General features: G+C 39.0%; 2 protein-coding genes across 2 annotated transcripts in view; both read left to right on the top strand.

The window, feature by feature from the left end:
* The first annotated feature begins 175 nt into the window (after positions 1 to 175).
* cfap52 (cilia and flagella associated protein 52) lies at positions 176 to 12923 on the top strand. Its single transcript, XM_085277243.1, has 14 exons — positions 176 to 397; positions 783 to 982; positions 1103 to 1239; positions 2075 to 2203; positions 2449 to 2548; positions 2733 to 2849; positions 3115 to 3215; positions 3358 to 3528; positions 3968 to 4116; positions 4311 to 4456; positions 6754 to 6905; positions 7795 to 7897; positions 12230 to 12344; positions 12583 to 12923. Exons 1-14 carry the CDS (start codon positions 337 to 339, stop codon positions 12762 to 12764), a joined length of 1863 nt encoding a protein of 620 aa, XP_085133369.1. The 5' UTR covers positions 176 to 336; the 3' UTR covers positions 12765 to 12923.
* Positions 12924 to 16317: 3394 nt separating this feature from the next.
* The window catches only part of usp43a (ubiquitin specific peptidase 43a), a 122857-nt gene continuing 117051 nt past the window's right edge, over positions 16318 to 22123 (top strand). Inside the window, exon 1 of the mRNA XM_085277241.1 lies at positions 16318 to 17180. Within this exon, the coding sequence (XP_085133367.1) occupies positions 16566 to 17180 (615 nt within the window). The 5' untranslated portion in view covers positions 16318 to 16565. The remainder of the gene's footprint in view (positions 17181 to 22123) is intronic.

Below are 22123 nucleotides of genomic sequence, written 5' to 3'. Positions count from 1 at the left end.
TATAGGTCACAGATTAATTTGTCATCTTTATCCATAGTGCAAATACAGTGAACCCTACAAATGCAATACCGATTTTCCAGTGTAATTTGCCAATTATGTTTAATTGTTTTTGTGTACGGCTGTTTCAATTGTAAAATTTCCGATACCACGTGAATGCAGCAGAGAAACGTCATTCAGCCGGTGGCGCTTTATTGATGTTGCTGGGCGACCGTTTGTTTGGTGTGAACTACTTCACCTGCCTGAGAAAAAATAATTAGCGCTATTTAAACAAAATTTGAATTTACAGGTTAAAATACAGTTTATTTTTCGGGTGAATAAAATACAGTTAGTTTGATAATGGATGTTGAAACAGAAAGTATACCTCGGCTCGAACTGGAGGCTGTTATTGGCTTTAACGGTAAGTTTCCCCCCTGCAAACTTAAATTAGCTTAATGATACGACAGCTGAAAAGTCTGGAGTAACACGCTAAGTACTGTACACAGTGGTAGTTTTTTAATATTAAAAACATTGCGCGGTCTTTAACAGTAGGAAAAGCTGTAAAACTTTAAGTCCAAAATTGATGTTCTCCTTGTTCCAGAGCTGTCTAGCGGGCTGAGTTCTCGTCCCCTTGTATGATTTAGACTGTACCTTTGTTGTTAAGATTACATTTTGAACTTACATGTGTAGCTATGAAGATAGAGTGCACATTCCCGTTATTATTATCCATTATTATTAAAACAACCATCCACCTTCATAATCACAAACAGATTGTCTGTTCAATGTACTTTGCTTTATTTCACCAGGACATGTTTCTTCTGGCCTAAGAGTCCATCCAGACAACGAGCACATGATCTACCCTCTTGGATGCACAATCATTCTCAAGAGAATTAAAGATGGCAAACAGGAGTTCTTACATGGCCATACAAACAATGTAACCTGTATTTCAGTGTCAAAAAGTGGACTGTATATTGCCTCTGGACAGGTCAACTTTATGGGCTTTAAGGTAATCTTAGTCAGGAATGTTTGAATGTTTTTGTAACTACCTGGCAAATCTGCCATCAGATATTGGGTTAAATAATTTTGATGAATAAATTACAATATTCTACTTAATATGTTGTCCTAGGCTACAATAATAATCTGGGACTATGCGACCCGAACAATCTATACAGAGCTGGTGCTCCACAAGGCAAAGGTAGAGGCACTGGCCTTTTCTCCTAATGACAAGTACCTGGTGTCCCTTGGGGGTCAAGATGATGGCAGGTAAACATTATGGCTGAATGATGCAGCTGGGTGCAAGTTCAGATAATAAGATTGCAAAATGGAAATACACATTGCCTTGCACAGTAATTGTCTAATTGCCAACATAGCACACTATATTTCATTGAGCAATGATCATGCCACATTTGTTTTACTGTTTAACAAGCCAGGCACAAGGTTCTTGTAGAACACAGGAAGTTGTACAGTCAGAATACATCCAGGCTAGTAAGGTACTGGAAAGGAAAGCAAAAGTCCTTTGCTATTATGACTCCCTAATAAACCAGAATAACCTAAGCTGGGCCAGTCTTTAGATTTAAAGATGCTTGTTATAAGATTGCACATGGTTCAGCTCTTCCCCTTATTTGTGTTTTATGAAGCAGGAAGCAACAAATGACAAACACCCTGCATTTGTTGCCAGAGGGGACGTATTGAACTTGTGAAGTAGACTCCATTTGGATAGTTAGCTTTCAGTGACTGAAGCTCATACATTGTAGATCCGTTAAGACTTAGCAGACACAGTGGCACATATTATTTTTTATTAAATATGATATAAGAATCATGATTTAAAGACAGTCCAGTATGAGGTCAAGCTGTGAAGTCTGTTTTATTATATATACTGGTTTGTTGTTCCTGGTTTAATAGATTTCATGTGTCTTGAGGTGAGAGTTAGCCAAATGTCTACACTAGTACATTTACTGAAATGTGTGTTGACATGCAATGTCCATGAATACACATGGTATGGCCTTTAATTATCTTTATCTGCACAAAAAGGGGTACATCAATTTCTAGATGGCCTATCAAATGTACTGTACTAATGATCTTTTGTGTTTGTTTACAGTATAGTTGTGTGGAATATTGAGACTAAGCAAGCTATATGTGGGAGCCCAGCTTCAGCGCAGAGTGCTGGTCACTCCCTGATTTTGCAATACTCAAACACAAATGACAACATCTTTGTGTCAGCAGGGAGGTGAGTGAATGGTGTCTACTATTTTTTCTTTTCTGTGTTTTTTTAAGCCAAGCTGAATGTCACATTAGATTTTTAATTTGTAATTGTTAGGTTATCTGTGAATTAGATTTTATTGAACCTGCTTATAAAATGACAAGGCATCTACCTATTGCTTTTTTTCTGCATACCTAGCTTCACAATGTGGGTTTTCACGCTCCTTGTTATTGCATAAAAGTGATTTAATATCACTGGTCTTCTTTGGGCAGTGGAACATTGCGAGTTTGGGAACTGGACCTCCCCAACAGAAAGATCAGGCCCACAGAGTGTCAGACAGGCAAGCTCAAGAGGACTGTGAAATGCTTAGAGGTATGAAGCCATATGCAAACCATCTGCAGGCAGAAACTTAACAAATCAATAAAACACTAATAGTATGGCTGCAGAAGGTGCATAAGAATACTAATAGTGAAACTCAACTTTTTAAATCTTCCAAACTTATAGCACACCAGATATAGTGAAATAATGTGGTTGCACTATCAATATTGCTGTACAGATTTCAGAGGATGATCAGTTCATTTTCTGCGGCACCATGAGTGGAGACATAATGAAAGTTAACCTGAAGACAAAGCTTCTGAATCACTGCGGTCCAGCTAAATCAAAATACAGCATGGTAAGTCATCACTGTAGAGGTCATTCATTGCATTCCTTATTGGGTGCTTTGAATTCAGTCATTCAGCCACTCCGTACTCATGCCCTGTGCTTAATAGGAATCCCTGTGGAAGGAAAAGCCATGGTTCATGTCACATAGTTAAAAATTTCTTAAGTTTTGAGAAGCTGTCAACGATCTAGGAATTTTAAAAAGTGATATATTCAAATATGCATAATTGTTTTAGAAAAATGTAATGAAAATCATAGTTTCATCCTTTTCTTTGCAGGGTGTCAATGTCATAAAGATACTGAAGTCTGGGGACCTACTTGTAGGCTGTGGATCTGGCACTGTCACTTTGTCTTCTGGGACTAACTTCAAAACTCTTAAGTGAGTTCTATGACTGAATTATTTCACTATAAAATATCCCTAGTGTGCATAATTGTTACCTTTGAATTTTCTATATTTTCAGCATTCAAGTGCTTTAGTTTGTTTTTGCATTTTTGTACTTTTTTCCTTTACCTCACATCAGGAAAGTCGATCTGGAAAAGGCAGTAACCTCCATTGCTACATTAGGAGATGGAAATGAGTTTTTTGTTGGCACAGAGGCTGCTCAGATGTATCGCTTCAGTTATGAGAATTTCAAAGTGGAACTCATATCCACCAGCCATAATGATGCTGTCAAGGACGTAGCCATCTTGTTGTAAGTATCAGAAAAGAGAATTTAAATAGTGTTCTGCAATAAAACATAAATGCCCTGATAAAGAGAATTGATCAGAAAACAGTCAGTCTGTTCCTTTTTCTCCTTCACCATGCCCCTCAGAAACACACATTTTCTCTTGTACCCAGAAATGCAAGAAAATAAACATTATGTTATGTGTCAAATGCAGCAAAGCAAAACCACAATGCTTAAACTGTGCTGAAATTGTTTCTGATTCATTACTTTATTTACCTGGTTTACTCACTAGAGGGTGACATATACATGCCACATGTCTACATATTCTGAGGAAATGTTATTGGTTTTATGTATGTGTCTAAGACCTGAGTAAAATATTCCTTTTAATTAATTATTTACATAATTATATTAACAACCCATACCACACAACTATAATTCTCTATTTTTCCTCACATTTTTCCACTAGTGGAACATCTGAACTATTTGCAACCTGCTCAGATGAAGATATCAGAGTGTGGTACACAGGCAAGCCTAAAGAGCTGTTGCGCATCACTATACCCAATGTGACCTGCAATTCAGTGGACTTCATGTTTAATGGACAAAGCATCATCAGTGGTAGGACTCAGAGAGCGATTTCTGTAACAATTAATTTTCTGTTTTGAAATATGTTTTGAATAGGTGATAACGAGCCATCTCAATTACAGTAGCGCAGAAATCTGAAATATAAAAGTAAAGTTTCTTTTCACTTACTGAAAAGTTCTGTTTCTTGTGCAGAATCAGATTAATCTCTAGCTGTCATTGTCTTCTAGCATGGAATGATGGTAAGATTCGTCTGTTTGGACCAGAAAGTGGAAAACTCATGCTCACCATTCACAATGCACACACAATGGGTGCAACGGCCATTGCTGGCACAAGGGATTGCAAAAGGATTGTCAGTGGAGGGGGAGAAGGACAGGTCAGTGGAAATAATATCAATGAACCTATAATTTGTTCACTATTAGATATATATTATTATTTAATTTATATTTTAATATTAAAGTCTTGAGCCGCTTCTCATTTCTTGGCTTTATGCTTCTAAGGAGCCAGATGTTCTTATAAGTTTTAAAATAGTTCAGCAATATTTCCAGAGACTTTCTGAAGATCTTTAAAAAAAAATTTCTTCTTTTTTCTTAATTTTCAGTCTAGTCTGTTGAGAACTGTTCAGTCTATTTTCAGAAGAATGTTTTTAGTTTTTACATTGACTCATAAAGCATAAAACGGCACTTAAATCACAGAATAAACCAGTGTTGTGTTTACATACAACACAGAACTTAGCAAAAATCCAGTTTTATATTCTACCTTTAGCACTTTATTACTAGCAACTTGTCACAAAAACACTCAAAATGATCCTTTTTCTTTGGTTGAATCAACACAAATTCCAAAGATAACACAGTTTGTCAGGCATAAAACTGTATTTTTGCACCAACAAGGTGATTCTAAAAGAGCTATTAGCTATAAACATATCTGTTCATTGTGTCCTTAAAAATTTGAGGAAACTGAACAAGTAGACAGAAGTTGTAGGCATGAAAACTATCTATAGTAGATGTAGTCATGTCCTTAAGAAATAGGAAAAATCTATCAAAGAACTGAGACAGGATCCGAGAGATACAGTTTACATTTACACCCCTTAGCTGATTCATCTGCTTTTTCCATAAGCCTCATCAGAACTAGTCTCAATGGTAAAAAAAAAAGAAGGAAAATGGCCTGTATTTGTATAGCGCTTTACTAGTCCCTAAGGACCCCAAAGTGCTTTACACATCCAGTCATCCACCCATTCACACACTGGTGATAGCCACAGCCACCCTGGGGCGCACTGACAGAGGCGAGGCTGCCGGACACTGGCACCACCAGTAGGCAACGGGTGAAGTGTCTTGCCCAAGTACACAACGATCGAGACTGTCCAAGGGGCTCGAACCGGCAACCTTCCGATTACAAGGCGAACGCCCAACTCTTGAGCCACGATCGCCCACAATGGAAGGGTAATGGTCAAGAATCCATTCTCAAGGATGGCAAAAGCTAAAAAACAAACAAACAATGAGGTATGCCAAATTACACAGGTCTTATCGAGTTTAAAATCAAAATTACATAATTTTTTTGTTTCAAATCCTCATTAATATCAACAGTAATATGTACTTGTAAAACTGAGGTAATTATAAATGCAAAAAAGTATGATCAGATTTTGATAGACCATGCATTACTGACTGAAAAGTGTCAGCAAGGGCTTCATTTATCAACATGGCAATGATTCCAGAGATACTACAGTGATACTACCTGGATAGTCAAACACATTATGAAACATTGTCAGTCATGGATAGGCATCCTCAGAGCCAGGACCTCAACAACAATGTGAGTTCACATGAACGGAATGGAGCAAAAGGCAGCCGACATCCAAAGAAGAGCTTGGAATGTCATTCAAGAAGCCTGGAGAACTATTCCTGAAGATTACAAAGAACTTACAAGAAAGCTTGCCTACAAGAGTTCAGGCGGTGTTGAAGAATAAGGTCCCAAATACAGACTTTCAAGCTTGTCAGAATTGTACAAACTCTGTTTTGTCCATTTATGTTTGCATGTTTCAATAAATCACATCACAGATTTTCCGTTTTCCTAGCAAAATTAAAAAAAAAAATCTTGGGCAGCTTGAGACTTTGGCACAATTTCTCACAGTATATCATCAACAAGAATTATGAAATGGACATGAAATGGCTATCCTGACTGATAATTGAGCTTTAGTTGTAGTCCATATCCTGCCATAACTATTTTCAGACTTTCACAAAACATTTTTTTGTTATTGATTTGGGAATGCCTACTGAACATGACAAAACTGATTTAAAGATAAGAATGTTTGCATCTCATGTCTAGTCATATAATTAGAATTGCTAATTTTTCTCCAAGACAAGCAGCTGTGAGTTATTCCAGTGCTTAGTGCAAATATTGGAGGATTTTATGCATGCTTTATATTCGTTATACAGACACACCATACTAGACTGTGCTGTGCACCCTTCAAATACACATTCAGCATTTAAATTTGGGGTTTATCTCTACAGCATGCAATATCATTGAAGACTGACATGATTTCAAAAGAACAGAAGACATACTGTTGAAGATGTCTTTAATGAAAATTGAAAATTGTTGCATCCATAGCATATTTGTATGTTTATAAATAAAGTTAAATATAGTTTCCCTAATGAATGATTTTGGGTTTAACTATCATAGGTGTGTGTTTGGGAGCTGAAGCCACGTAGCTATCGGTTGCTGGAGGCCATGAAAAAGCACAAAGCTGCTGTCACTTGTCTCAAAATCAAGAGTGACGACACAGAGTGTGTCTCTGCAAGCTCTGACGGTACCTGCATCATCTGGGACATAGTGTGAGTAGCCTATCTGCAAACCATAACCCACACATTGTGTCCATGTAACATCTTTAAAGTGTTTAATATTGTAATATTAGTGTATGAAATATTATTTATCTATGAAATGTTGTGTTTAGTAGTACAACAAAATGCCAAAAAATTACTGCAGAGCCACTTCACTAAGTCAAAATTGTAATAATTATTTTTCAGTTTCATCAAAGAAAAATGATGAGAGCAAGTGAAGTGAAAATAAAGTAGTTAGGCACATTACTGAATGAGCTAATCACATTGTTCTGTGAAAAGTAATGTACATATCTGGTAATAATACGTATAGCCAACAGAGACAAAGTGAGAGGAAAGAAGAGCACTGTCTTCATGTCTGACTTGTCATAAGAGAGAAATGGTGAAGTGGATGTGTGGCTCATACAATGAGATAAAAAAGAAATCCAGTTCTTTATAAGCGAGCTTAAAATCCTTTAATCTGTGAGCTTCTTCTGGGAGTACAATAAGCTGTTGAAAACTGACTATGGTCATTTTTTTCATTGTCTGTCCTCTTCATGAACGAGTCTTCTAGGCAGTACCCATACAATTATCATGGATTCTCTTTGTAGTATGACTACTAACAAGTTATTTAAATGGATTAGTAGAAAAGTCTCAATTAATTTAGACTGACACCCTGTCTGCACAAGAGAAAATATGTGCACTTCAGAACATTTGTATATACAGATTGTTTTGAGATTTATGCTTTTTTTGTTTAAAATTTGAACAGACACGACAGTCTGGTCATGGTGTGAAGACACATGCACCTCATATGAGTTATTTTTTGCCCAGTCTATTGCAACACCTGTCAAACTCATCTTCCTTCCCGTCATTTCTTGTCTTTTGTCTCTTGTATAATCTTTTATAGGCGATTCGTAGTTCGTCAAATGATGATTGCCAACACACTGTTCCGGACTGTGTGCTACCATCCAGAGGAATTTCAGATCATCACCAGTGGCACTGACAGAAAGGTGTGTTTTGGGATTAAGAATCTTTTTTTTTTCTTGTTGCTAAGTGCATTTCTGTATTTTTATTGGCATTCTAGCAGGCAGTAATTTAAACACAAATTTTTCACTTGATTTATCTTTAAGCCAGTTTTTTATGGTGGCCTCAGAGGTATGTATAGTCAGAATTTGTTAATGATCATTTTGCTAAAACTTCTTTAGTCAGAATTTGCTTAATTCTGACAAAAATGTTTTAGTGTAGCTGCCCCTGTAGTAAGAACCAAGAAAGTGTGGTTTATGAGTTTGTTTTCACACAAAAAGATGGATACAAAAATGTTCATGCCAAAAATGCTGACCATAATTAATTTGATTGCATGTAGAATTTACAGTATAGAGAAGTACAATACAAAAATACATTTAATGGAATCTGTTCAATTGAAAATGACAATTTAAAGAAGTCTCATGAAATGAAATTTACTTCATTGTTATACATTCAGTTTATACCAAGCATATGTCATTTAATGATTATTTATTTAAATAAGTAAACCTTTGATTTAAAAAATTCCCCTCGAGCTTGTGGGTCCTGTGCTGTCTCTTAGCTGTTCCTAGGACTGCGCTCTTCTGGACAGAGATCTCGGATGTTGTTCCTGGGAGCTGCTGGAGACACTTGCTTTGGCTGCATCTAGCGCTTCGATTACCACGGGGCCACTGTTACCTTCACCCTCCACATCTTCTTCAGCTCTTCTCTGCGCCCTTTGTACTTCTCCAGTTTCTTGTGATCCTTCTTGCTGATGTTGCTGTCATTCGGTATTGCTACGTCTATCACTACGACTGACTTCCTCTGCTTGTCCACCACTACTATATGGGGTTGGTTAACCACCAACATTTTGTCCTACTGTATCTGGAAGTCCCATGGGATCTTAGCTCGGTCATTCTCGACCATCGTACGGGGTGTCTCCCACTATGCCCTTGAGACTTCCGGTCCATACTCACCACAGATGTTTCTGTATATTATGCCGGCCACTTGGATATGGCGTACCATGTATGATGTATGTATGATCCACACCGTTCTTGGTGTAGATCAGCCGGTTAGTCTCTGTAACTGTCACGGTAGGTATCGTCCATGGTGCTACATTAGCATCATCAGTAGATCTCACTTCACTTAGTCTTGGTATCTGGCTATGGGGGCTCCAGGTTTCAAGCTTTGGCATGATCGTGTTGACGACGAAGTTTTCTGGGAGAAAATGTGAGTGATGTTTGACAGGTAGAACATGTGATGTGTTAGCATGGACAGCTTTGATCTTTACAGTTTAGAAGAGATGGTGCCAGTTCATTTTCTTTGCTTCAAGAGCTGGTGGAAGCTCCTCTGGAGTTTAGTCTTGTTTGCTCCTGTTTTAGCATTTCAGAGTGTGGGTTCCAATTGGTGCTGGTGATGATAAAAGTCATTGTCTGTCTGTTGGCATTGTGTCTTCCCCAGTTGGGCTCAGAGAAAACTTATGGCTGCTCTGACTCACTACACCATGCACTGGTACAAATAAGTATTGCTCTACAGTTTGGCTTCTTTTCTGAAAATGAATAAAATAATTCCGAGCCAATTCCAAATATCCAGTGCCCAGAGATCACACTGTGAATATCACACTGTAACACAATTGTTTTTTCATAATCTGTTGATAACATAGCTGTAAACTGTTGCAATTCACAGTGAGTCTATAATAACTACTTTTTGTTGTTTACTGTAGTCCATGTACTCCATATATTTTCCCTCAGACTTAATACTCAGCTGTCTAGCTTAAAGGAGAAAAAGGTAATCATTATAATGATAAAAAAAACAAAAACAGGATGCAAATAGACTGTCACTAAACAGTCACAGTGTAGAGTCCTCATTATGTTGTTATGGTTATTGAAATCTCCACTTAATGAGAATGACAGAAAAATCTGCAGCTTTACTAAGATCAGCAAAGAGTAGCACAATGAAAGCTTGTACAATCATACTCGTGTGCATTTCTGCAGATTAGCTTGAACGCTTCTAATTTGTTTCTTAGCTCAGTATACAGTAATTAAGCCATTGTGCCGGCTGCTAATCACTGGTGCAAAAACACACCCTTTGACTCCACAATTTTTATTTTTTTTTTTATAATCTTGATTAACCAAGCACTTCTTATTTACATAAGCTTGGACCTTTACTGCTGCAGAATGAAACACTTTTTTCCTTGATTGTGCAATTTATCCACACCCCTTGAACCCGGCTACACACTGGACCCATATTGCTGCCGTCCCCGCATGCTGAGAGGTGAGGACAAGTTGTGCTGATTAACACAGCGCGGTGGGTGTGCTGAGCGAGCGGAGAGAAAGTGGGAAGGAGGCATTCAAAGAGAGCGAGAAAGAGGAGAGATAGAGGGGAGCGCTGTGGTGTTCGTGCCTTCCTGCGGATGTGCCTATGCCACCCAAGTGCCAGCCAGATCCACCATCTGCTCATCCCAGGACACAGGCACTCTGTCTGGTTCAACAAACAGCAATGCTCTCTCTCTCTCCTCTCTCTCTGTACTCCAAGCCTTCTTCACCTCCCAGCATGACTCTATGAGTAAATTCACAGGATGCAAACCAGCATGTGAGAAAAAATGTGAAGAGAAAGAGAGTGGCCAGGAGGGGTGGGGGGATGACTGTGTAGGGTCAGGGAGCAGTTGTATTAATGAGATGCTTTGTGATCAGGATGTTGCTGGCAATGATAATGATGTGTTTGTTTTTTGGTGTAGTAAGTATATGATGCTTACTTCGTCTTTTCAAGGTAAGGATACGGGATTATAGCTGAAACCAGTTGGACTACATTATTTCTGCTAAAAAGGAGACATTAATTAGCCTTGATAGTAATTAATTACTAGCTCATAATAACCTTAGGTAACTGTGCATATTTTCTATAAGCTAAAGCTTCTAACCTTCTGTGTAGCCCAGGCAACTATACACTGCTTATAGCCTGAGATTTGTCCTTATAAGTGGAGCAGTCCTAAGAGTATGTTTTTCAGACCTGCTCTCACTTACTGCACGTAATTAATTTCCTGGCTGCCCATGTCATGGCTGTGAGCCAGTTTCCCAGACCGAGGCTGAGGGATCGCAGATGGGCCAAGACAACTCACACAGGTGGAAGCCTCTAATAAGCTGCTGAAATGAGATGAGAAAGGTGGAAGGGGTCATGACTGTGGCGGTGAGGAAGGGATGGACAATGATCTAAGAGAGAAGAAGAGAGGGGAACATTGTTACAGTAACTTTTATCGTGGCTATGCGAATAGTAAACTATTTAATTTCACCATTAACTTCTTTTTATTAATCATAGCGCAATGATTAATTTAAGGCGCTGATTTGTTTGAAAAGACATCTCACTAAATATGTTATCGATTAATGCAGGCCTTAGCTGAGAAGTGAGTATTGTTTTGTTCAGATTTAAGCCTTACATTCTGATTTGGTTACATTAGGAAGATTTGGTTTCTATTTATTTCTCCATATTAGTTTTCATTCCATGTAAGCACAATATTCAATATGTGTGAAAGATTACATATCCTGTATTATTTGCCTTCCTATTAGGCATAATGGGCAAAAAATGAAATTCTGTTCTCATAAGCATCGGGCTCTGTGTGAACAGCCTTGTTTAACATGACCTTTACAAATAGCTAATTGTGGTAACTCCATCTCCTTCTCTCAACTCCTTATTGACTTTGAAATGCAGTGTGTTTAGCATCAGTGTTTTGAGTGCTTTACTGCTTTCTAAACAGCTTCTTGACTTTTAAAATCACATAGGGTGAACTGTTAAATCTTCTACTAGGAACTCATTCATGACTGAAGCCTAATTTTAATGATCAAGTCCATCTGGGCTTTCATTTACTCCACCCAAGAAGTAATCAGGTCGGTCATATAAATAACAAGAAAGGATTGTTCTCGCTCTGTGGTTTTGTGATGCTTCTGCCACCTGGGCTATAAATAACTTCAACTAACAATCGCCTTTTGTGAGACTTGATACTCTGACGGCTGTTAAGCCCTAGAGATGTTCAAAACTCATTTAGATATATGATAGAATCAAACCAGCTCATTTTCATATAGAGTTAAAACGAGAAAGCAGTGAAGGTGAGAGTCTGAGGTCACCTATTGCGTACTACTACCAAAATAGGAAGTGGTAAAGTGTATACTGTATATAATGTTGAATAAAAATAGCACACAAGCACAGAGATGTTTTCACTTGATCTCATTAGTAGCAGTCTGCATAGCAAGCCTATCAATCCTTAGTAACAAACAAAAAAACTTCAGAGTATAAATGTGTAACCTTCATCTCCACTTAGACTTTCTGTGCATTGTGTACATTTTGTCCCTCAGGTTGCCTACTGGGACGTGTTTGAGGGTAAATCTGCCCTCAGACAACTTGAGGCTTCGCAGTCTGGTGCCATCAATGGCATGCATATCTCACAGGATGGCAAATACTTTGTGACAGGTATGGCACATTACTCATTTGCACTTCTTCTTCTTCCATGCTACTCATATATAGATAGCAATTTTATATTTGTCCCTGCTGCCTTGCCCGTTATGCTCCCGTTTAGATCAAAACCTAATTGAATATTTTATGCAAATATAGTTTTCATGTGTTTTATATAAGGAACAGTATTGCACAATAATTAGTGATATTTCCCTAGAGCTTCTGGTTTCTTATGTTGTTCACCTTTTCATACCAGGTGGAGATGATAAGCTGGTGAAAGTGTGGGACTACATGTTAGGTGGAGTAACCCACGTAGGGGTAGGTCATGGTGGCAGTATTACCAGCATGAAAATCTGCTCCAACAGCCGCAACTTAGTCAGTACAAGTGCAGATGGAGCCATTCTTTGCTGGAAGTTCCCTCATGTTCCTTCCTCTTAACTGGAGATTTGGACACGGGAAGAAAGACAAACTTTTAGCCATCCAGACATTTTTTTTTGAGTTTTCCAAAAATGTACAAAATGTTACTATTATATTGTTTTAGCAATATGGACTTACATTCTTACCAAAATAAATACATGTAACCTCATGAAGCAACAATTGCTGTATAAGATGTTTTTGCTCACTGATGCATAGTAAATGTAGTGGGGTTTTTTTTTTTTTTTTTGCATGGTTTTGTTGATTTTTAAATGGGTAATATTTGTCAATCAATTAAAAAAGAAAAAAGAAAAAAAAGAACGTGAATTAAAGCATTAATAAATCCTTTCTCTTTTTTTGCTCTTTTGAAATTCTATTAAAAATCAAAATCTTCATTTTGAAAAGTATTCAGAGCCTTTGCAGTGACAGTCATCCTGTTTGATTTTTGAGCCTCGAGATGTGTAGAATGTAATAGCCACACATCAGTTGTTAATCATTTAAAGCTACATGTCCTGGTGTAAACACACATAGAAAGTTCACAATGTCATTGCGAATAGGGCAAGAGGATGAATCAGTTTCTAAATATGGCTTCAATGTCTGTGAAATACAAAAAGTAAAATACACAAAACATCTGAGTGCTAGAGTTTACCAAACTGAGTTATTGAACAAAAAGTGCCTTGGTCAAGAATGTGACCAAGAATGACCTTTTGGTAGGTGACTGGCCTTCATGGTAGAGGTATTATCCAGAAGCCAGTCGGCTGGTTATTACCATCACTAGAGTGAAGCATGGGGATGGCAGCATCATGGTACTGGGGTGTCCCTCAGGAAGACTGGTCTGGTCTTAAAGAAAACCAGCTTTGACCTGAGAATGGGTGACAATTTCTACCTCTTATCGAATTCAGGAGGATTGGGGCTTATCCCAACTGTCATGAGACAAGAGGTGGTGTAAACCAGGACAGGTTACCAGTCTGTGGCAGGTCAGCAAAAATAATAAAAAAATAAAATAAAATCCCTGCTCATTAAGCTTGGGCATAATTCCTTGCACTGTCGTTTAGCACAATGATAATGAACAGAGGATTGCTGTAAAACACGGGTCATCTTCATAACACAGACACAGAATGACACGGTTTGCCTCGGAATTTGTAACATGTAACATGTGTTCATTTTTCTAACAATGCTCAAGAGCATCGGGAAAATTACGGGAATATTGGTTGAAGACCTGACTTTTTCTTTTAATAAATCAGAACATCTGGTCCACCAAATTCAATCTTTAGTACTGGTGAGCTGTGAAATTAAGCTTCAGATGAGAATCTGAATATTGCAAACAAGATGCTGGATTCCCATTGAAAAGCAGAACTGCATGTAATGTATCTGGCAAAAACAATTTTAACATACATTTTACTAACTTTGTCGAGCTTTCATGATGTATGAGCAGCAGCATTAATGTGCATGCAGAAAGTTGCCAGACTTGGCTACACCTGTCTGCAAGTGACGATGTCTTAGGTATTTGATTAGCAGGATGAAGAAAATGTTGACCATGTATGCATGGCAATATGTAGGGTAGATGTCAGTATCTATACTTTGATAACCTTGGTTTTTATACCCTCACTGGCCACTACTAATACAATAGTAGTATCGCCCCTTTTGGATCCCCTTTGCCTTCAGAACCGCCATAACTTAACTCATGCTTAACTTGTTGGAAACATTCCTCAGAGGTTTTGGTCCATATTGACATGATAGGATCACACAATTGCTGTAGATTTGTTAGCTGCAAATCATTTGTGAGTCTTCTGTTCCACTCCCAAAGCTGCTCTATTAGATTGAAACCCTGTAAAATCATTGTCATGTTCAAGAAACCAGATTCAGGTAAACTTAGTTTTTAAGATAAGATAAGATAAGATAAGATAGAACTTTATTAATCCCTCGGGTGGGTTCCTCTGGGAAATTCGATTTCCAAAAAAGCACAGCACCGACAGAAGTTACAGAGTTATACACACACACATATATATAAATACAGAGACAATATAAATAAAATATACGAAGGGGATAAATAGAATAAATAGGAATAAAAATAAAAATACAAGTGAATTGCACATTTCAAGTATTGAGTCTATTGCACCGTTGACTATTTACAAAAGTATTGCACAAAAGGTATTGCACAGTGAGGTGAAGAGGCACTACAGCTTAGTTGTTCCCCCTCCTTTGTCCTCCTGTTTCCCCTCCCTCTCCCCTCCAGAGAGGAGTTAAACAGTCTGATGGCGTGTGGGACAAAGGAGTTTTTAAGTCTGTTAGTTCTTGTCTTTGGGAGAAGCAACCTGTCACTGAACAGACTCTTCTGGTTGTTAATGGCCGTGTGCAGAGGATGCCTGGCATTGTCCATAATGTCCATCAGTTTCTTTAATGTCCTTTTCTCTGCCACTGTCACCAGAGTGTCCAGCTTCATGCCGACCACAGAGCTAGCCCTCCTGATCAGTTTCTCCAGCCTGGATGGATGATTTATGAAATAGTCCATGTGATAAGCAGGAGAAAATGGGTGGATGGGATGAACATGACATATCACCCAGCTGCCTTCTATTGTCCAAATTTGGTGAACCTGTGTGAACTGTAGCATTGGTTTTCTGCCTGTTTCTTGGCTAATAGGAGTGGCACAGGGTGTGGTCTTCTGCTACACCAGCCCATTCTATTCTAATATTCTCTGGATCGCTGTGCAGGAAGGTCCCAATAGATCACACGTTCCTGAAATAGTTTTACCAGCCTGTCTGGCAACAATAACCATGCTACATTTAAATCACCCTTCTTTCCCATTCTGATGCTCAGTTCGAACCATCACTGGTCATTTTGACCATGTCTGCATTCCTAAATCCACTGGGTTGGTATCATAATTGGTTGATTAGACATGCTATTGGCTTTCACAAACAGGTGTCTGTCAGAGCAAATAGCACAGGTGTACCAGGTCTACCTATGTGGACAGGCTCTTCAGCAGAAATAGCAATTTCTGAATGTATGTGTGTGAGAAGTGCTTGGATGAATGGGTTGTTTAAAGCACTTTGAATGCTCAAGCAGACTGGAAAATGCTCAATAAGAACTAGTCCATTTACCATTATACTGGAAACTTATTTTTTAGTTGTTCTCTGAGCAGTTTATAAGTAGTCTATAATTTAGTTTGGTATTGTGGATGGTGCTGCTTTCTCTGACACCCTCAGCAGATGTTTTGGCAGGTGATGTTAGAACTGGTCCTACAGGGGGCAGATTCACACTGCTGTACCTGTCACCTATTAAAGACGACAACTTCCTTGTTCAGAGTGAAATAAAGTAGATATGCCTAGTTGAATTGCCTGTCATCCACCCGTTGCGAATGACTTAACCACATACATATTTGTGTTGATAGCCTACAGTCTAATTCAGGTTAATTAAATTCTTGCCTGTGAGGCGGGCAGTTAAACAGGATCCTTGGCAATTCAATGAGGCCCTACAGACAGGAGAAGAGGGAAGAACAGGGGTGGTGAGAGAGAGAGTCAAAGACCGCCAGGCGCACGATCCAGCGCTGAGAGCCATCGACGAGGAAGTATAAATGAACCTGCGATGTGGAAGAAGGAGAGCCGCTCGTCTCTGTAGCTCCTGCAGAGATAGATCGTCACCCGACAAAACGCGCGCACCGAGATGTCGATGGGATAATATCAGCAATAATGTGCCTTATTGGCTTCGCGGCAGTGAGGTTTGTGGAGAGAAGTGAGACGGGGGAGGAGGAGGGGTAGACAGCCTGGCAGACAGGTGCGCGTTGATAGTCTGTTTCATTTTCTCTCGGTCCGTTTAAGTGATAGAGCCATGGATACCCGTAAGGAAAGCAAGGTAAGAAGACAACCCATGAAACCCAAAACGACGAAGCCAAAGGAGAAGAAATACAAATCTGGTAGGTTTACTAGACGGAAATCGCTTCGATCTTTTGGGAATTTCATGGGAAGGATCCTTAAAACTTTGGGCACTTTAGCGCACTTTGGCGACGCGGAACAGCAGGACGCAGAAGACGACGACGGCGGTTTCGGGCAAAGCGCGTCGGGTGGTTTTAAAGATAACTGTTCGCAGATCTCCAGGGAAGGAACCGTAAAGAAGAGCTCCACGGTTTCGTCCATTCACGGCTCGGTGAAAGACAGGCTGTCGTGGTGCTACGGCGACAAGACCCCGGGAGTGCTGGGACTGAAGAACCACGGCAACACCTGTTTCATGAACGCTGTGGTTCAGTGCCTCAGCAACACGGACCTGCTCGCCGAATACCTCGGGTTGGAGCAGTATAAGTCGGATATTTGCCTCCAGAGGGTTAACGGGGAGGTGAGAGGAGCGGAGTCGCAGACCGCCAGGGGAGAGGTGACAGAGCAGCTGGCGTCGCTGGTTCGAGCGCTTTGGACACTGGAGTACACGCCGCAGCTGTCTGTGGAGTTCAAGGTAAGGATGGAGACGATTCACCTGAACTGAACAAGCTTAGGCTTCCCCCATTGAGGAGACCTGGCGTGATTTTTCTGTTTTCTATAAAGAGAGTTGTTCTCAAACAGGTACTCCGGTGTCAACTAGAAACAAATACTCTCCACCCGGTGGGCATGTTATTCATCTTGATTGGTTAAACTAATTGCAAGTGGCCCCGAAACCCAAAAGTCTGCTGCTAACTGTGCCAGTGTTGTTGCTGCTATTTGATTAACTGCTCACTGGCAGCGAGAGTGCTCAAACTCAAGCACAATGAAACCACAATTACAGGACCTTAGGGCGTTTTAAATCATATTAATACACTTAACTAGAAGCCACATAGTTTTCTCCTATTGCACTGACAGTGTTTGTGGGCCGAATCAGTGCCGATTGATCGTGCTGCACTCAGCTGAGGGAGACAAGGTACAGAGATATAACACACTGAAAGCTAGAAGAGGATCAGCAGGGGCCATGATTACTCACTCTCGTGAAGTTTGTGCCACAGGCTCCCCTGGTAGGTCACCTCGGCCATGAAGAAAGAGATCATATTTATAAGCTAAACTTTTTATTCACATTCATCTCTTACTTTCTTCACATTTAGTGCCACAAGCTGCATGTCATACCAAAGTTGCCTCCCAAAAAGCGATCGCCTGTCAAAAAGTTTAAAAATACTTCTTAAAACTTTTTAGAAGTTGCCAAAAAATGTCTCGATTGATTATAATAAAGAACACAGAGTCATGAAGATACTTACACAACAAACTCTTTGTAAATTATGTTGACTACAGTCCAGTCCATTTATTAATATAAGCTAAAGACATGAAAAAAAAATCATGAGCACAATTAAGAAAGGAGGGTAAATATTTGGATAAAAATTTAAAGGTGTGAGCTTGAATATGGTCAGAGGTCAGTGGTAAACCTTTCTGTCCCAGGCAGTAATAATAAAACAACCTCAAGACCTCATGGTTTCGACATTTTATGATATTGTTTGTTGAAGTAGTTGCAGTTCGGTAACCATGTGGTTACTGATTACACGTAGGCTGTGTTATCTCTGCTTGGCTCTGTATATTTTATATATTTTATTATTATTATTATTATTATTTTATTTTATTTTTTTACTATTTAATTTGTAAAAATGTGTATACACACACACACACACACACACACACACACACACACACACGTAGGAAAATATTTAGTATACACATCCAGAAATGCATACACTATTATATATTGTACATATATTTATTAGTTTCAGGTTGGCCATTCTTGTATTTTGCTCGTTTGTGTTGTTGTGTTTGCACATCTCTGTTGCTTGTGGGGCTCGCACACAAGAATTTCACTCGCATGTGCTGTGCCAGTGTGCCTGCACATGTGATGTGACAATAAAAAGTGATTTGATTTGATTTGATTTGATTTGGCTTACCTGTTCCTACACTTCAGGTGGTTTGTCTGCATTCCCAGAGTTGTGAGAGAAGACACGCGGTCTTGACTCACAAACACAAAGTGTTCAGTGCAGAGGGGCTGCTTCATAACGGAAGCTTTACCTCTTCAATTTAAGGTTTTTCAAAACAACAAGTGATCAAACACTTACACACAAGAGGCTTCTTGCTCCTGTTACTCATTGCAGTTGTAACTGGGAGCTGTAGAGGCTTAGACTTCTCTCAGGAGTGGTTGGATGGTAGCCAATCAGCAGGATTACTTAGAAAAAAAAACAAAAACAAAAAACTGCTCTGAAATATCAGTAGCACAGGGAAACTATGAGTGATTAGGTATGTAATACACAGACACATACAGACGCACACACATATGTGATCACACAGGCACACATTGCTATTACTATTCCTAATTATTTTATTTAATCCTTTATTATTATTATTATTATTATTATTATTATTAGCAGTAATTTAAGTCAAATGTATTATTCATTTCTAATTGGTCTAATGCTGCTCTTGTTTTAATGAATTGTTTTATATCTTTTATATCTATATATTTTATCATTGTTTTAATCATGTGCATTATTTTTGTGGTGTTTTAATCACATTGCTTAATGATTGTGTTTCATATTTTAGCTTTATGCTAATTTCTGCCTGCAGTCTCTGTGGTTGCTCACATCTAATGCTGCTCATTGCACTTCCACCTTGAATTAAATCTGCTTTATAAGCAATGTTCTACTAGCTAACTTGGGTGTGAGCATGCTGAAGCTTTGAGAAAAGGTCGTGATTCAAGTAGAAGAAAAACTTGATGGTGTTTCAGTCCAAGAAATATAAAGGGTAGCTGGTTATGATATTATTACTGAAGAGCGTCTGCACGAACGGGAGATCAACTCCTGCTTTGGGAAACTAATGTAGCCTGAGTCTTTTAAAACAGTCAAAAGTCTGATATGTGAAGATAGTATGCACAACATCATAAAGATCATTTGGATCTAGATAACAGGCCTTGCATAAAGAAATTCGTACAGTAAACACTTAATATATTGATCTCTATTGAACTGACTCTTTATGGAGTTTACGTGCTCCTTCTGATACTACGGCTTCCACACAGTCTAAAGACTTGTTAGGTTAATTGTTGTAGATTGTAGGTGTAGATGAGAAAACACATGGTTGTGTGCTCTGTGTGTTAGCCTTCCCACATGGAAAAGATATATAAAAATCTTATGAAGTTTGTATCTGTCTTGTGTGAAACTTGTATGAAAAGCATACAAGAGTGAAAACAGATATAAGATCCCTTGAAAAATTCATGAGTAAATCATATAAGCCTTATATGATTCACTATATGAAGTAGACCACATCTGATGCAAGTCTTTTATAAGTTTTTTCTATTTCTTTTCCATATACGGTTGTGTTGTGGGTTGTGTTGGACTGGTTACCTGTCTAGGATGTAAGACGAGTGGAATAGACCCCAGGTTGGGTAAGCGGGAAGAAAATAGAAGGATGCTACAGTGTGCACAGCATGATGATTAAATCCTCATATGAATATTAACTGTTAATGTCAGAATGTGCTTTGAAAGTGTTTTTCTGTAATTACTCTCATGGTTGCCTGTAATAAAAAAAAAAGGAAAACAAATCTTTCACACACATTTCCTTTCCTTGGGCCATTGCCTTGACACAATGATTTGTACGGGTCCGCCTATCCCGGAGTGAAGCAGGAGAGAGGATGTTTACTGTAGCGAGTGCATTTGGCCTGGAAAAGAGGATCCCCCCTGCTGCGATGCCTCCAGCGGTGTGCACTCAGAGGGTGAGCGAATGAGGGAGGTAGAGACACTGCAGCCAAACTAAAGTAACATCCTTGTGATCCTCACAAGACCCCTTCGTCTGTAATTAGAGAAAGGAACAGACAGCCTTGACATGTGCCGGTTATTGACAAATTTTCTCGCATTTAAATAGAGTCACTGGCTTGTAATGAAGTGGGTTAAAAAAGGAAATTTATATCAGAGATAAAGGCTATCGCAATGCTTTTTATTACTCTACTTTGTTTGAGATCGGCTTTAATGAATGAGCGGAAATTAGAAGTCACAGAGACTCAGCTCAGAATACACCAGAATAACGTCAGGCTTTTAGAAAAATAGTTAAGTCAGTGATTACATGTCAGGTCTATCACCTTGAAGAATTATGCAAAGCTGTGACACAAGACGTTTTTCGATAATGACTTAAACTTAAAGTGGCTGCTATCATCCACCACACGCTGAGAATTATCACAAAATCTCAGCACATAAAGTGCTTGATCTGAATCAGAGGCAGATTCAGATCAAGTCTCTCAGAATGTGTGGAAGTGTCTGATAAGCTGATGGAGGGCAGGTATAGCTACCAGACTGGCAACACCTCATACAAAGGTTTCAGTTGACATTCTAGGTCAATTTACATTCTATATGTAGCAAATGGGCCTCATCCAAGCATGCAATCCAAAGAAGTGATAGCATATCAAGTGAAATCGGGGCTACTTTTCAAAAATCTGAATACAGACGTGCTTTGAAATTTCTGCTTCCCCATTGGTGAGCCTTGGCCATTAAACTTCAACACCACTGTTGTTCGATATGCTCGTTATATGTTCACAGAATTCCTTCAGAGCTTATTTAATGTAGCCCACCTGCTCATAATATTCTCATAATAACCACATGTAAATTATCCAATGTGCCCCCAAACGCACGCTTGCTTATAAATTACACTAATCAGCCTAATGGAAGAGCTTTAGCTAATGGTTAGCATTGCCAGCGTTGCCATTACTGCTTCACAGCACATTTGATCATCAGATCTCATTTTATTGGTTGGGCCAAAAGTTGTCTACATCAGTTTAACTTGATGACAGAGCAAGCTCTCTCTTTTTTCAGCTTTATACTCCCAACCTGAACAATTAACAGTGCTATAACTACTTTTAACAGTTGCTGAAAGGATCATTATCTTTTTTTTTTTTTTTAAACACTTGACAGGATCCAGCTCTGTGGGGCCGGGGGAGCTTAGTCTGAAAGATTGAGCCTGGTGTTTTAAGTGGTTTTGTTTGTTTTGGGGAGAACAGGTCTGTGACAGTAAAGCACACCAGCAAGACTGATGGTTTGTTTGCCTTGTCTTATTTCTGCTTCGGGGACCAGTCTGATTCTCGCTTTCAGTGCTGAAGAGCTATACATTGTGCACACAGCGGGGGGGACGTACACCACCTGGACTCCCTGCGCTGAGCAGCACAGAAATGCCACGATGGCGCATCATCCCAGTTTGATGAGCAGCATTGTTTTTTTTCCCCAGCAAAACAGATGGGCTTTACTTTTAGATTCAAGTGGGATAAACAGGATGATTATAAAATACTTTATTGTGCTGTAATAATCTTTATATTTTACACCTGGCTACAGATACGCTCTTTAGTACCTGTCTTAGCTGTTGAAGGGAAATTTAAAAAAAGAAGCTTCAAACACTTCATCTCACACAACAGTGGAGTTAGAC

The sequence above is a fragment of the Mchenga conophoros genome, linkage group LG6, assembly GCF_057382185.1.
Source record: "Mchenga conophoros isolate Kocher_MC1m ecotype Shallow Benthic linkage group LG6, M_conophoros_male_GT1.1, whole genome shotgun sequence".
Taxonomy (NCBI): Eukaryota; Metazoa; Chordata; class Actinopteri; order Cichliformes; family Cichlidae; genus Mchenga; species Mchenga conophoros.
The sequence above is the reverse complement of the archived record's forward strand: the minus strand, read 5'-3'. Positions and strand labels throughout refer to the sequence as shown.